This window comes from Cottoperca gobio, chromosome 13 (genome assembly GCF_900634415.1).
Source record: "Cottoperca gobio chromosome 13, fCotGob3.1, whole genome shotgun sequence".
Lineage (NCBI taxonomy): Eukaryota > Metazoa > Chordata > Actinopteri > Perciformes > Bovichtidae > Cottoperca > Cottoperca gobio.
In genome coordinates, this window is record NC_041367.1 from 24054998 (window position 1) to 24070193 (window position 15196).

General features: G+C 38.7%; 1 protein-coding gene across 1 annotated transcript; it reads left to right on the forward strand.

Moving 5' to 3' along the window:
- Positions 1-3711: 3711 nt before the first annotated feature.
- On the forward strand, positions 3712-14779 carry pou2af2 (POU class 2 homeobox associating factor 2). Its single transcript, XM_029446576.1, has 5 exons — positions 3712-3721; positions 4761-4861; positions 12169-12208; positions 12447-12751; positions 14351-14779. The coding sequence occupies exons 1-5, from the start codon at positions 3712-3714 to the stop codon at positions 14777-14779; spliced, it is 885 nt and encodes a 294-aa protein (XP_029302436.1).
- Positions 14780-15196: the final 417 nt, after the last annotated feature.

The window sequence follows — 15196 nt, forward strand, 5'->3', positions numbered from 1 at the left end:
CAAAAGATCTGTGCTACGTTTCCATCTGACAACTACACGTCGTTCAAGTATCCAGCACTTTATTAGAGTCAATAACAAAACACAATGTCAGTTCAGTGATTGAATCTGCTTCTATACAGCACAACAGCATCCCTCGTGTTTGGTTCGTCCACCGACTGCTGAGTGGATCTGGGACTTCGAAAGGTTTCTCATCAACATTGTCTTGGCACAAAGCATTGAGTCTCGGTCAAAAGTTCAGTAACATACTCTACAAAAAATATGTTTTATAATCAAGCATTATATATAATATATGTATATATATATATATATATATATATATATATATATATATATATATATATATATATATTATGATGCTGACCTTTGGAACAACCAACTTGGATTGGAACTTGCAGTCCAGCTGACCTGACACGTGGTCGCGCCTGCACGGACTTGTGGTGTGTCCGTGGAGGGGGATCCATCTGCACACTTTACTAATAAATCTTTCAAACCAGCTTGAAATTGTATTGCATGTTTATACATGTCTGCGTAAAGAAAATATCTAATAACATTCATAATAAAAGATGTGGTTGAATTGATTGAGAGAGCAATGATATCAAATTATACAAATATATGAATTATGTACATGCATGTGGTGATTGTATTTTTAACACGTCATGTGCAGGTCTACTGGTACTACAACTGTAATGTACAGATGACATACAGTCTGTATACTTACTGGTGTACACACAGCTTCCTCCCCAGTGTGGATGTCCAATAGATGGTCGCTGATCATACAGGTATCCTCAGTTCTGTCAGTGGCTTCATTCACCAATGTTTCAATACCTATGTAATACTAGGGTGATAGTAAAAAGTTAAATAGACTCACGCTTTTACTCAAACTACAGAATAAAATGGGGAAGCCTGTTATAAACATTGAATCTATACTTAATTAAGCTAATGAAGTGTAATTAGCTAAAGTTATTAATACTACAAACAATAACACACAGATATCGGCTAGGGCCTGGTGTAAACTCGTTACATACAGTAGGCCTAGACCGATTATGGCTTTATGCTTGAAACAATAAATACATTAAACAAGTAGCACGGCTTACCTTTGCTCTCTCCCTTTTGGCGAATGCATTTCGTCGTCTGTTTGGTGGAGGACTCTGCACCGGTGGACGTGTTTGAGTCGGCGTGCTGGCTTGTGCAGGCTGGGGTCTCGGCAGTATTGTAGGCACAGCTTCTGTGTTCAGTTTTAAATTATTTTTGAATCTCATTTCCTTGGCGAGCATAGTTTATTCGAAACACGATCTCTCAAAGTGCTGCCCACAAATCGTCGGTTTCATCGACGCACTTGTCTTGTCCATAAACGCGACATTTTATCATCTTTTGGCCACAGAAAGCTAGATTTGGAGACGGCCCCACATCCCCATACAACACATCGCTTCACAATTATCCTTGGCGATCGATTGTTGTCCATTCTTTCTCGTAATAATTGACAGCAGTCTTTGCAGGACGCTTCAACACAGACAAACACTGGCGGCGGCTGTAACGCAGACGAACAGTGACGGCGGCTGTGTTCTACTTGTGACGTCATCGCCCGAACATTGCCGAAGTGGATGCTCTCGGCGCAGCGTCCGATTGTTGTTAGCGGAAGTCATTTTTATGCTGTTACGATCGTGATTTATTAAGAATACATCAATATTAAAAATATATATATGGCACATTCATAGATATGCATCCTCTATCATATACCAAGCCCAATAACACTGACGAAATATCATTTCGTAGGCCCTTTAAGATAACGGCCATAACATAACATCACATAACATCTGCAAAACATAAGCATTCTATCATTGTCGTTGTGAACGTGTTACCTTGTGGATGTCTGAGCCTTATAGAGCCTCACAGAGCGTCTAGCTATAGACTATAGCTTTAGTAAGGGATTAATAGACCAGATAGATTGTGAGTGTTCTGTAGAACATTTTGAGATGTTATTTAAATCGAACAAGCAAAGTCAAAAGAAGATAGAGTATCGCAATTCATTTTTCATCTCACCGATTTTAATCATCACATATCTGCATTGTGATTTAACCGTCTCGCGATGCAGCGTTACATTCCTAGGTGCAAGACAAAAAACCTTCACACTGAATGCCTGTAGTACTTCCCGTACAGTAAAACCTCAACTGACCATATGGAGGCACTATATTCATGGCCATAGATATAAACATTTTAACAGTTGCTGAAGTTCTGAAACCTGATTCATAAACCCAACGTTTGCTCTTTTATCAACAGGACAAAAGACTCTGTGAGTGCTTCGCCTCTTGAATCAGATACAAAAGACTTATATAAGCTGGCTTTATTAATGTTTACTCATTATTACTTACCAGTGAATGTGCCGGCTACCACAAAACTGCCTTAACAGCTACGTATTCTTTTGTCAAACATTAAAATATTTTAGCCTTGAATGATCTGTTTATTTTCTGCAAATACAATACGCTGTGTCTGCTGAACTCTCACTTCATGCCAACATACTGTGCATAAGCCTGTGACAGTGAAGCTGTTGTATTTAACATAGTGACAGTATTTCTGCACTTGGTGGTTAAGGTATAATTCAGATCATAAAGTCAGCATGTGAAATTTGCAGGCTTTTAATTGTGGGTTAAGCATGCATCGTCATAGTAATACATTTGCATTTAGTGTTTGAAGGTATCATGCAGAGCTGCGTGTAAATCCAAGTAGGCATAAATTGTGCCATTTTATTATTTAGCTAATTTAACGTAAATGTCAAAAAGTAACCATCTTAAATATGTATCATGTCAGCACCACATAAGAAACTCATGTCAATTTTCATTTTAACAAAGTATAAGAGTCACAATTGGAAGGCAACACACTGAGAATCAGCCAGGAAACAATTAAAAAGTCCGATGAGAGCTTCGTTATACACAAATTGTTAAAACGTGCTTCCAGCGATTCTCCCCTCTCCTTTATACAAACGTTTTCAGTTTGCTCAAGGTCTTTTATACAAATTTCAGTTTTCATTAACTTGAGTAGAAAATTTCAAAATAATGTCCCTTTATGCAAAAAACAGAAAATGAAAAAAGACTAATTTTTGCAGGAGGCATTAAAGTCTGTTATCAACTGTCTGACCTGAGAAGCCAACCTGCAAACACAAGAAGATGCATTGGTACATTCTGAGCTGTTACTTCTTTGTAAAGGTTTTATTTATTCCAGAGATGCCAATGCTCAAACTGAAACAAAAACAGAATACATCCCACAAAGCAGCAGCAAGAACATTCCTGCAGTTACAAATCACAATGTGGAAACAATATATCCTTTTGAATTTGGATGATGAGTGGGGGCTCAGGGAGGAGTGACATGCTGCTGCCCCGTCTCTCTTCCATGCCCCTGATGCTTCCAACCCCTAATCTTGACTGCAGATGCAAATATTCTAAAAAACGTCCCTACCAAACATTTGCATTTAAACAAATAGATAAAGGTCATTTTGAAAAGCTGCCTCCTCATGACTGCAGTGAGGTAGCATGTTCCATGTGTCCCTGCCCTCCTGACAACGTAGTTAAAGCTCCTATCGTGGCACGCCACTCAGTATGGTCCTGCTACACACTGGGATTCAGCTACTGTAAGCAAATACAGCCAAGGGAGAACAGAGAGGCATCTGTGTGTGTGTGAGTGTATGTGTGTGTATGTGTGTGTGTGCTCAACAGCATCATGGATACAGGTAAGACATACTCATTCATATACAGGCTGACAGCTGCTGTCATTACTATTGTTATAAATGTTCATATTTCCTGGAAAAATTGATTTTTTAAAAACCGGTTTAACATCAGATGTTTAATTTTTTATTTTCACAGTTGTGCTTTTATTTTGGAGAGTGTATTGGAAGAAATGTAATCTGATCTTTTTTTCCACTTGTTTGATTGTGTGTGCTTATTAAATCAATAGTATATTTCCCTTAAGTAATAAGTCAATTTATAAGGAATTAAATAAGGAATGTGTGTCAACAACAAAGTAATTCACATAAATCAGTTTATGATACTTGAAAGACTCTTTTAAAATCAAGCACTTCCCCTATCGTGTGCTAATTGATATGATTCATAATGTAACATATGTTTAATTATGGAATACTACCTGATGAGATGATGTTTAGTTTGTGCAAAGTGCAAGATATACTATAAATACATATGTTGACCTATTCCAAAGAGCATTTCATATTTTCGAGAATCTCATTGATCGAGCAAAGTTGGGGCTTATCTAAAATATCCATTCAAAAAGCTGGGATCTTTTACATAAAGTTTTTTGCATGCAATTTCCGTTTGCATAATAATGTTTGCATTTTCATTGAGTTTATGCTTCTGCTTGCCAGGAATGTCCCTAAATCACTCCAGCAAACATTAGAGATTTATGGAGCAATGTCACTCGTAATTAGCTGCTTCTGTGATGCACACATGGAGAAGTTCTCATTTTGTTTAACTGCTAACAGTCTTCCCTCACTGTGAGGCTTCAGACCGTGTTTGTAGTAAATTGCCTCTTTTTGGCTTCCATTTGCATTGACCAAACCAGAGGCAATTTCCATGACATTTACACACCAATCCCAAAGAGTCATTCTCCTATATGAATAAAACTGTGAAACATTCAAATGAACACACATTTGTGGGGATGGATGAAAATTTGTATGAAGCTGTTACCAGCTCCAAGTCAAACTGTTTCTGGATTTGTATCAAATGTGGATCCTCAAACAATTTTTCTGCTCTGTCTAGAATATTCCAAAAGAGTGTACCAAGGCGTTCGAGTCAAGCACACAGTCAAAGACCTACTGGCGGAGAAGCGATCCCGACAGACAAATGGGCCCAGATACAGCGTAAGCACAATCTCTTCTAAAGTGCTCTGCCTTTGTCCCGGCCTGTCTCCCCCCACTTCATTTTTCTTCCAAACCAAACAACCACAGTTGACATTATGTGTGTGGCACAATTAAGAGGTCGCCTTTTTCTCTCTTCTCTTCTACAGTATGTCAAGCTACCCCCTTTCCTCTCTTCTCCTGTTTACATTTTGGCTTGTTTTTGTGGACTAACGATCCATGGTGGATCCATTGACCACCTGTACTTCCCCCCTGTGTCTCTGCTCCCCTCGAGCGCTCGCAAAGCCAATCTGTAAATAGCTGAGCACTAGACACAAAGCGTAGAGTCCCATCCTGACCTCACAAAAGAACACTGACACAATGCTTGCAATGGTGACGGCCACAATCTCTCAAAAACTCCCCCGAGGTGGAGGCGGGGGCAGGGTGGGAAGATTGAGGTGGACAGGTAGCATAGAGAGACAGAAAAGGGCAGTGAAGGATGCAGCCAATGCAAAGTTTGATCCATGCACACCTGCCAGTCGACATTGTCCTCTGCAGTGTACAGGCCGCAGACAAGCCTCCTATTGTTGTCTCAGAAACACAGGCCGATACACACAGTCAGAGGAATCAGGCTCGGCTTTAGACATCTGCATGCACAAGCAAGAACATCTTTTCATTTTCCACAAACCACCTGTCAGAAGCCTTTACACGACAGTATTCACTGTTTGTTTTCTGTTAAGCATCGGTTTGTCCACTCTATATACGCAAGCCGCTAACGACTCGCTCAATTGTGTGAGAAGATACCATCAGATGCAACAAAGGGGTCCAAAATTCACCCTTCTCCAATGCAACACTTTGCAGGAAATTTCCAGAGTTGTGTTACTTATGTGTGTGCAGCGGGCACAACCACTAGACCTGGGTTTCTGAGTGGGAGGACGTTAAGACAGCAGTAATTCTTACCTGTGCTGGTGACAGATTAAAGTTTTATTTATTATTTATTATGGCAAGCCAGCTCCATTGCCTGCTCGCCCGGCTCCGGTTCTGGCACGACACCGGCCCCTCTCACAGCATTCCACCTCCATCCAGCGGTCCAAAGCTCCTGTGCTAGTGGTGTAAACACCAACATTGCTCCCAACTCCCAGTTCTGGCAGCATAGCTTATTAAGCTAACAGCTAACTAGCTGACAGCTGCTACTGTTATTAGCAGCAGTAAGCTGTTAGCCTTACTTTAGCAACAAGTAGCCTTAAGCTTTCTGTCAATCAGTAAACTCCTTAAATCACATAAAATCAAGGCAGAGCAGCCGGAGGACATCAGAGGGAAAACCAGAAAAACAATTCTCTATAAAATATGATCCAGTGTCACTAAAATCAACTTAATGCCGTAAAGCCTTATGCACTTCTCCACTCCGTACAACCCGCTCCCCAAAGTTACATGGTGCTGGAGCTCAGATTTGGAGTGACGGAGGCGCCATTGTCCCTATAACAAGTGGGTTGTATCAAACCAAATCAACTTTTATTATAGTACGGTGCTGAAAAAACTGCAGCAACAGTGTATGTTCCTTATTGTATAAGTTCAAAGCTGAATTATTTAATAGTGCTACTGAAATGCTTTGGTTGTAAAACATATTATAGTTGCGTGCTATTTTAAAAAAGTTTTTTTATAATTCTGTTTATAATTCCGTTCTCGTTTCTTTAAAGGTCATTGTAACTGATAATGATAATAATAATAATAATAATAATAATAATAATAATAATAATGATAATAATAATAACAATAATAATAATAATAATAATAATAATAATAATAATAATAATAATAATTCTAATAATAATAATGATAATAATGATAATACAAGTAATTACAATGATAATTGAAATAATAATGATATAATACCGTATACTGTGATAACGTGTCATTTTCTGAGCCGGTTATTGTACCATGTAAATCTCATCCGTTACAAACCTTAACGTTACACGTGTAGTGTACAGTACACTACACGTGTAACGTTAAGGTTTGTAACAGCTTCAAAATCATTTTGAAGCTGTTATTTTAAGGTAAAACTTTGCTCACAAACACCCCAAGTGCACAGCTGTTATTTACTCCCAGTTGAGCAACATTTTCTATTCCAAAGAACATTCCATATTTTCGAGAATCTCATTGATCGAGCAAAGTTAGGGCTTTTCTAAAATATCCATTCAAAAAGCTGGGATATTTTACAACGTCAGTGTCCATGCCTACATCTGCGGTAGGAAGCAGTGGGCCTGTGGCTGGGAGCTACACACAGGGGAGAGGAGTCTGACATTCTTGATAGACAGGATAACGCATTATTGGTTTTGGGCTTTTCGTTCAACATTTTGACAATGAGATAATAATGGAATAATGCAAGCCTTATTCTCTAAACCTGCCTCCAGAACAGCTCTGCCTCTAAAAGATATTCAGGTTAGCAGAACTTGCACTGTTGTGGATGAGTGGGTCTGTCGTACATTTTGTTGTTTGCAAAGTTATGAATACTGACTGAAGCCACAAATAAATAGTGTAAAAGCAGAACACATTGTCCAAACCTGACTTCAAATCATGACTTGACAACATGAGGAAGCAGCAATATGTTGAAGAGGAGTGTCTCTGTCAGAGGTCAGTATAACAACAGCTCGCTTCTGCTTCTCTCACCTTTTGAAAACAGTAATAACACAGCATATTTGTTGTGGTTTGACCAGTAGCTAATGTGAGCAAACTCTAACTTCTACTTACAGTACAGTAGTCTCCGTTTAAGGCAAGTAAACTTGTGTGTTTTATATGAATAACAATACATTTTAAGTCATTTTAAGAAATAACCTGGTGTTGTATTCTTATGGTTAACTTAAATAAAGTAGGCCTAGTTAAAAAGCATACAGTAATTTCTAAATTCCAATAATAAGTCAAGCCATACTGTGGGCCATACTTTCATACTTTCATCACACTGGATTGTATGTGCAGATGTCTGGCCTGCAATTCACCATTTAATTCATTCATTTAAATATGTTTATTGATTTTATACATTTATACATTTTACAGTACATGGAATGAATACCTAAGAACTCTAACCACTTGATCATCTAACATTATATGAAATAAAAAAAATTGTAATACTAAAAATAAAAACAAAATCCATATAAATTAATAAAAAAGTAAATACAAATATAAAAATATAAACACATATAGTATGGCACACATTCCTCCAAATAAAATGAGTTCATGTCCTTGACCTTAGCCTCACACTTCCAATGCCTCTTCACTGTTAACATTTTTAATAAATCCAGACCCATCTCCCAAATATAAACAAACTCAGAAGCTTTCTTCCAGTAGGTTTTTCAAGAGCCAAACTTGCTGTTAAATCTTTTAACCATCAGCCAAGAGAGGGGCATCTCACATTCTGTGTTCTTGTATGTTTATAAATTACCCAACGATGCACCGAGACAACAGTAACTAAAGCCATCCAGGTCCTTCTGTTAGCTAATGCCGCCGTTTTATCTCTGGGAATAAAGGGCCATTCAGAGTGAAGGGCAAACTCTGACCACAGAGTCAGCCTCCTCATGTTGGAACACAGAGAGCCACAGTGACAATGTAAAGATCTCACATCATTTCACTTCATCTGCTTCTCTTTGCTGAGCAGAATTTGCATTTCTATTGAGGTGGTGTGCCCAAACATGCTGCTATTACATAAATGATCTGAGACTGTGACAAACGAAGGCGTGTAACGCAGAAAACTCAAGTCAGTGACTTTTTATAAGGCTGAAGAAGAGACTTATCTAATAAGAACTGACAACTCAGGATTAAACTTAAATCCTCCCTTTAGTCAAATTGGTGCTTCAACAACAAATATGATCAGAATAAAAACAAAAGATAGGAGACATTTGAACGTGACAAATATAAAGTAAGTGAAGGACCTACAATGAAGCAATGGACCAAGAAAGAAAAATTAAACTGTATACCCAATATGGGAATATTCTCCTAAAATATGTGAGTGCGTGCACTTGTTATAGCATGAAATAGTGGCGACCATTTTTTTAATATAGTGTGTAACAGTTGGGAAATTAAGAATATGAAGAATGTTTTACATAAGAAAGAAGAGCTTTTCTGTGATAATGTTAATAGGTCCATTATCATTACCCTTGAGCCCTGTCCTCCTACACACACACACACACACACACACACACACACACACACACACACACACACACACACACACACACACACTGCCTGACTGTCGGAGCTGGAGTGAGCTTATTTCCATACGCAGCCTTCAGAGATGCACTCAGCCGTACCTGGGCCACATGAGGAAGTCTTGGCACTGGCAAATCACATTCAAATTTAACCCTCAAAATTTGCTTGGCTCCCAGACAACCCGGCTTAATATCAATTCTTTCATGTTAGCAATATGCAAACAAGGGAACCTGTCAAACCCTGTCCCTGTGTCTCTGCACTCTGTCGCTTTTAGAACATACATTGAAGAAGCTTCTAGAGTTCTAAGACTAATAAGAAGAAAACATCACATTTAAAATGAATTACATATCAAATATATCATTTAGCAGCTAACAATATCAGGATGCAGCACAGACAAATATACCATAAGTATACAAACTCTTAAAAGAAAAAGAAAAGATAGCCATAAAAGAAAAACTCACAATAAGTTGATCGTGGTGAATTTTCATAGTTGGGATAATCATGAATATCCTGAGTGACTTAAAGAAATCTGAGCAGCTTGCTAATGAAAACATAGAGGCTCATTTACAAGATAAAGGATGGTCAATGAAAGACAGAACGGACTCTGTCAAAGTTGCTATTTATTTTATTTCTCCTTTATTAATGCAGGCAGCTTATGATTTATGATTGCCTTATCTAAGATTTGTTGAGTGTCCTATTTAGTGCAATTTGAACAGTTTTAAGCATATTTTAATGTTTATTGGGATAATATTGTGAATCTCAATTATTTAGGCCAGGATAATCATTACATATACTTCTCATATCATCCGTTGTCTAGCATCGTCTCATTCTTTATGTCGACTCTTGTACTGCAGATTCTGGTTTGCACAGATTGCTCCTGAAACAGGATGCTGTTGTGATGATGACATTTGATACTCTTCACACAATAAGCCCTTTGGCCTTTTGGCTCTGCCTGCACGTCCCTTGTGAGTGCATGAATATTTCCCTGTGTTTTAACCATGTTGTCTTCCACTTGATACAGTGCAAATAAGATTAACAAATGTAACATTCACATTCAAGCAAAATGTGTATAAAATTACAGACAAGACATCTAAAATGTTTCTATTTGATGGAAGGGTGCAGCCATAGAAACCCATGGAGCAGAGAGTAAGAATTAAATCGCTAATAACATTCACATGTCCACACGGACCTTAAGTAGGATTGTAAGTGCAGTACTTTTTATGGTACTATATACTTCAACTCAACTACATTTATCTGACAGCCGTGGTTACTAGTTACTCTTTATATTAAGATTTAACATGAAATACATATGATGACTTTAAAATTAAAACCTTTTTTTAAACATTTCTGCTATAGTTGTGGCTCCTTGTCACAGGTTTCTGCCAGCTGTAGCAGTTCCACCAAAGACACATAGTTTCATTTAAATTACTGTTTGTGAATGTTTGAGGCCCAAAAAGGTTTTATAAAAACTAAATATATAAAATAATAGAGAAAAGTGCAAAATCAAAATGTATACAAATGTGTGCAGCAGATCTTTCTTTCTTTACTCCATTAATCATCTCACAACCCCTCAGGTTTATCTTCTGACCCTTTGGAGGGGCCCGACCCCTAGGTTGGAAACCATAGGACTAAACTTCCTTAATAGTATACAAAGTATTTAAAAGCAGCTGCATGAAGCTTAGTGGTTGTGTTGTTTGTAACCAGGGAGAGACACCATGGACTGAATTACAATTATTTGAATATGTTTTTGCTTTTTCCTTGATGGTCTGGATAAGTTGCTAAATGTGTCACTAGCAGTTAGCTCTGAAGAAAACAGGAAGACTGTTGTCTTTACGACACACCAATACCACTTAGGATAGAAACACTAGGAGGGGAAAATCCGTCTATTACCACTTTAAGTACATATATATACTGTATATATATATATATATATATATATATATATATATATATATATATATATATATATATATATATATATATATTGTATATGTAGAAGTACCGATATTTGAATATATATTTGTTTAATATAAAAACACAATGAAACAGTACAGTAGTGCGATGGTGCAGTGTGCAAAGGGTGCCCCCTCTGGCCCCTAACTGTGGCAAATATTGATAGTGGTCCATGTAAATGAAGCATTTAAATAGCAGTTTTCTAGTCTTAGCGACCACTGAAAGCACTTTACAATGTAGGCCAGCATTCACCCATCACACACACATTCCCACACACATTCACACACACATCCACACACACATTCACACACATTCACACACTGGTGGCAGAGGCTACCACACAAGGTGCCACCTGCTCATCAGGAGTGAAAAACATTTAGGCGCACAAGGGAGCAATTTGGGCTTCAGTGTATTAACCAAGGATATTTTGACATGTAGACTACAGTAGTCTGCCAATTTCAGCAGTTTAATACTTTTCTGAGTGGTAAATGTATCCAATTACCACAAGAGAGAAGAGCAACATTCAGAGAAATGTCTGGAAAAATAAGCAGAATTTTGTATATATATATATATATATATATATATATATATATATATATATATATATATATATATATATATGTTGTATACCTATCGTGGTGATCGTATAAAATGCAAGTCCAAGTTTAGTCCATCATCTGGGCTGAAACATCGTGTGGCAATGGTTGACAATTTCTTTCAGAATTAATTTCTAAATCTTACTTGCATGCTTTACATGGATTAGTGCCATATCAGTTTAGGTTTTATTTTATTTTTTATTATAGAAGTTGTAAATGTGAACATCTGAAGGACATACACGTGGATTTACATACAGTGTGTGTAATTACATGTGTTGTGTTAACATTCTGTAGCCAGATATACATGCTGTATATACAGGAAGTGCAGGTACACAACTGTGCAATCAATGTGTGATTCATTTACGTTTATGAGGGAGACACTGTGTGATGTAAATCCCCACAAAGATGAGCAAACACAGGTGGATCACATGTACATAAGCACTTCATCGAAGAACATAAAAAAATGTATACCAAATCTGTTCGTACTCTGCTCCTCTAATATTCCTGTCACTCCACAATCTTCACCTTCATGTGTGTTTAAAATCTCATCCACTTATTCCAAGTCTTGTTTCTCTGTCACAGGGAGGATCAACCACTCCACCTTCTTTTGTCCAGATGCCAGGTGAGACTGATGTAGCATCAAAGACCTTCACCACTCACACTTAACTGCCTGGAAGACAAAGCTGTCAACACAGGCTTTAATATAAACTGTAATTAATACTTAGAGGATCCAAATGTGTGCTTTGACTCAGTTGTTTGTAAAGTTCAAGAGTTTGAGATCAACACTGTGGTCACAGAGCAGCCTTGCACTGCTGCCATGATGAAGATGAGGTCTAACAGTTTCATATTGTTCTCTGCAGGGTCTCACATGCTGCCCAGCTACTACGGCATGAGGCGCTCCTTCATCTCTGAGTCAGACTTCTGCCCGTCCACCAAGCAGTTCTCCCCTGATGTCTATTCTCCAACACTGAGTGGTAAAGCTCTGGGCTGCGAGGCCTCCACCATGAGCAGCTACTCCTCCTTCATTGACAGCTACTATCCGGAGACTTTCGGTGATTACCGCAGCGCCGCCGCCTTTTCCAGCTCAGGAGGATCCTTCCTGCCCTCATCGGCCCTCTCATCCCTGCTGCCTCCCTTTGGTGGAGAGTCCTCGCATTTATTTCTGGTAGGACGCTCTGTGTGTGTGTGTGTGTGTGTGTGTGTGTGTGTGTGTGTGTGTGTGTGTGTGTGTGTGTGTGTGTGTGTGTGTGTGTGTGTGTGTGTGTGTGTCATCATTAGGGGTTTAGTTTACAGGCTATAACTATGTTAACAAAAGGGAAAAGGTCATTACTGTATCTGCCCAGTGATTTGGATACTTCCAATGCTACACCCTACCTATACTTAAAACCTAGTGCATGCTGGGAAAGGCTCCAAAGATTTTTAACAACACCAGCTTGTGAAGAAAAACAGTAAGGCTCCACACTGTACGTCCAGTGTTTTCATAACGTCTTAAACTTGAAACCTCAGATATTTCACTTCTGAAATGTGAACCCTTCACAGCTTTTTAAGTGTTAAGAACATCTGTGTGTCAGGTATTACTTAACATCATATTAGAAAGTGACAATATAGAGCTGTGGTGAGAAAGAGAGAGGGGTATGACATGCTACAAAGATCCCTGGTTAGACATAAATAAGGGACGTTGCTGTTGTTCACTGTTTATCTTAACAAAAAACATGACTAAAGATGTGTCAACAACATGTTTTTAATCAAACAATATTGGGACGATATCAATAGGCAAGATCACTGGCGAATAAAGATGAGACAAGAAAGTAGTTTAAAAAACAAAATAAAAAGAGAAGAGGACGCAGACTTTAGAAAGCTAAAAACAAAGGTGTGGAGTTTGAAAGATGTTGGAGTTGTAGGATCAAGCATTTTTGGTGCTTCGTATTAGAGACTAGAAGTGTGAAAAATCTGGACCTCGTTTTTTTATCTTGAAAGTCAAAATACTTTGTGGAAGTCCAGCAGTAAAAGTTTCTCTTTTGAATCTCTGTGAATATTTTATTATATTATATTTAGTTTTTATGCACAATTGCTTTTGTCATCAGTGTTCGTTATCAACACATAATATCAACTCTATTATTTTGTCATAACAAATGTCTCACTTGATTTATTACCTCAGTAAACATTGTCCTAATGACTTTATGATCTTAAGTCTTAAGACTAGTTTGAAGTCTAAATTATGTTCATTTTGTAAATGATGTTCCCATTTAAAAATAAATGATAAAGCAGGGTATACTTTAGGGCGGGGCTTGTGAATGACAGGTGGCAATCACGGTGTTGTCCCGTTTGAGTGTTCGTCTTAGAACTCCACAGTTCACAGTGTTTTCAGTTCATGAAAGTCAATTTTAACATTTTGATCGCCTAAAAATATCTTTGTCAGTGTTTGATCGCACTTAGCTCCACGCACTCACGTCACTTCTGGTTCCAAACTCAAGGCTTAAAATCAGTAGTCCACAATCAGATGGGTGACGTCACGTGAATACGTCCACTTCTTATACACGGCCTCTGCTATAACCATCCCTTTCAAATCCTGAATTTTTAAACACATCAACTGCAGCATTAATGTCCTTAACTGCCTTTCTCTGGGCATTTTGGGAAACAGGAAATGAGTGTATGGAGTTGAGGGTAAAATATAAATATCATTGTGTCATTAAATAAGCACTCCTGTATCTGGCAGTATCTGATGGAGGAAATGAATGGATGATCTCTTGTCTTCCTGCCTCAGAGAGACTCGTGGGAACAGTCGGTTCCAGAGCCAGTATCCCAGGTGGAGGCTCTGTGTCCTGACAGCCTGACCTCCGTCAGTGTCCCACCCTCCATGCACAGCCCAGAACCCCCGGGAAGCCCCTCCCAGTACCGCTCCCCCAGCCGAGGCTCCTCCATGGGTCACGTCTCCAGCAGCCAGCCCTACACCTTGCACTCCCTGGAGGAAACCCACTACCACCCTTTAACTACCAGCAGCTCTTACGCGGTCCCTTCCACCTCCTTCCCCTGCCCTTCCTACATGAGCACCCCCATCAGCGACCTAGTGTCCAAGATGGTGACGGAGGAGGCGGCTGCCAGCCTCCACCCCAACAGCGAGGCTCACTCCTCCTGGGCCAAAGAGGACGGAGTGAGCTCCTGGTCGCCCTATGAGATCAGGAGGGCCTACTGACTGCTGCAGGACAGGCCTGAGGGTCGCAGTTTATAAGAAGATGACTATTAGACAATGAACAAGCACTTGACAGGAAAGAGAAAACTCACTCATTCAAAAAGCTGAAAAAGTGATTTTGAAGACAATTTCAATGCAGTTACAAAGAGAGAATTTGTAATGTTCAGTGCTGTAGCATACTGTGACCAAGGTGTCTGATCTGATGGTGAATTCAGACAAACAAAGAAACATGTGTGACTTTTTTGTTTGATTTGTATGAAAAAGAGTTGGATTACAATAACACACTGTAAGCCTTAAAACTGAAAAACAAAAAAATAAATGTTTAATTGATGTGGCCTTGTGTGCCTAAACAATATATTTAACATGGTAAAATGCCATAACATTTTGAAAAATGAGGAAAAACTCTAACATTGTGTTTAT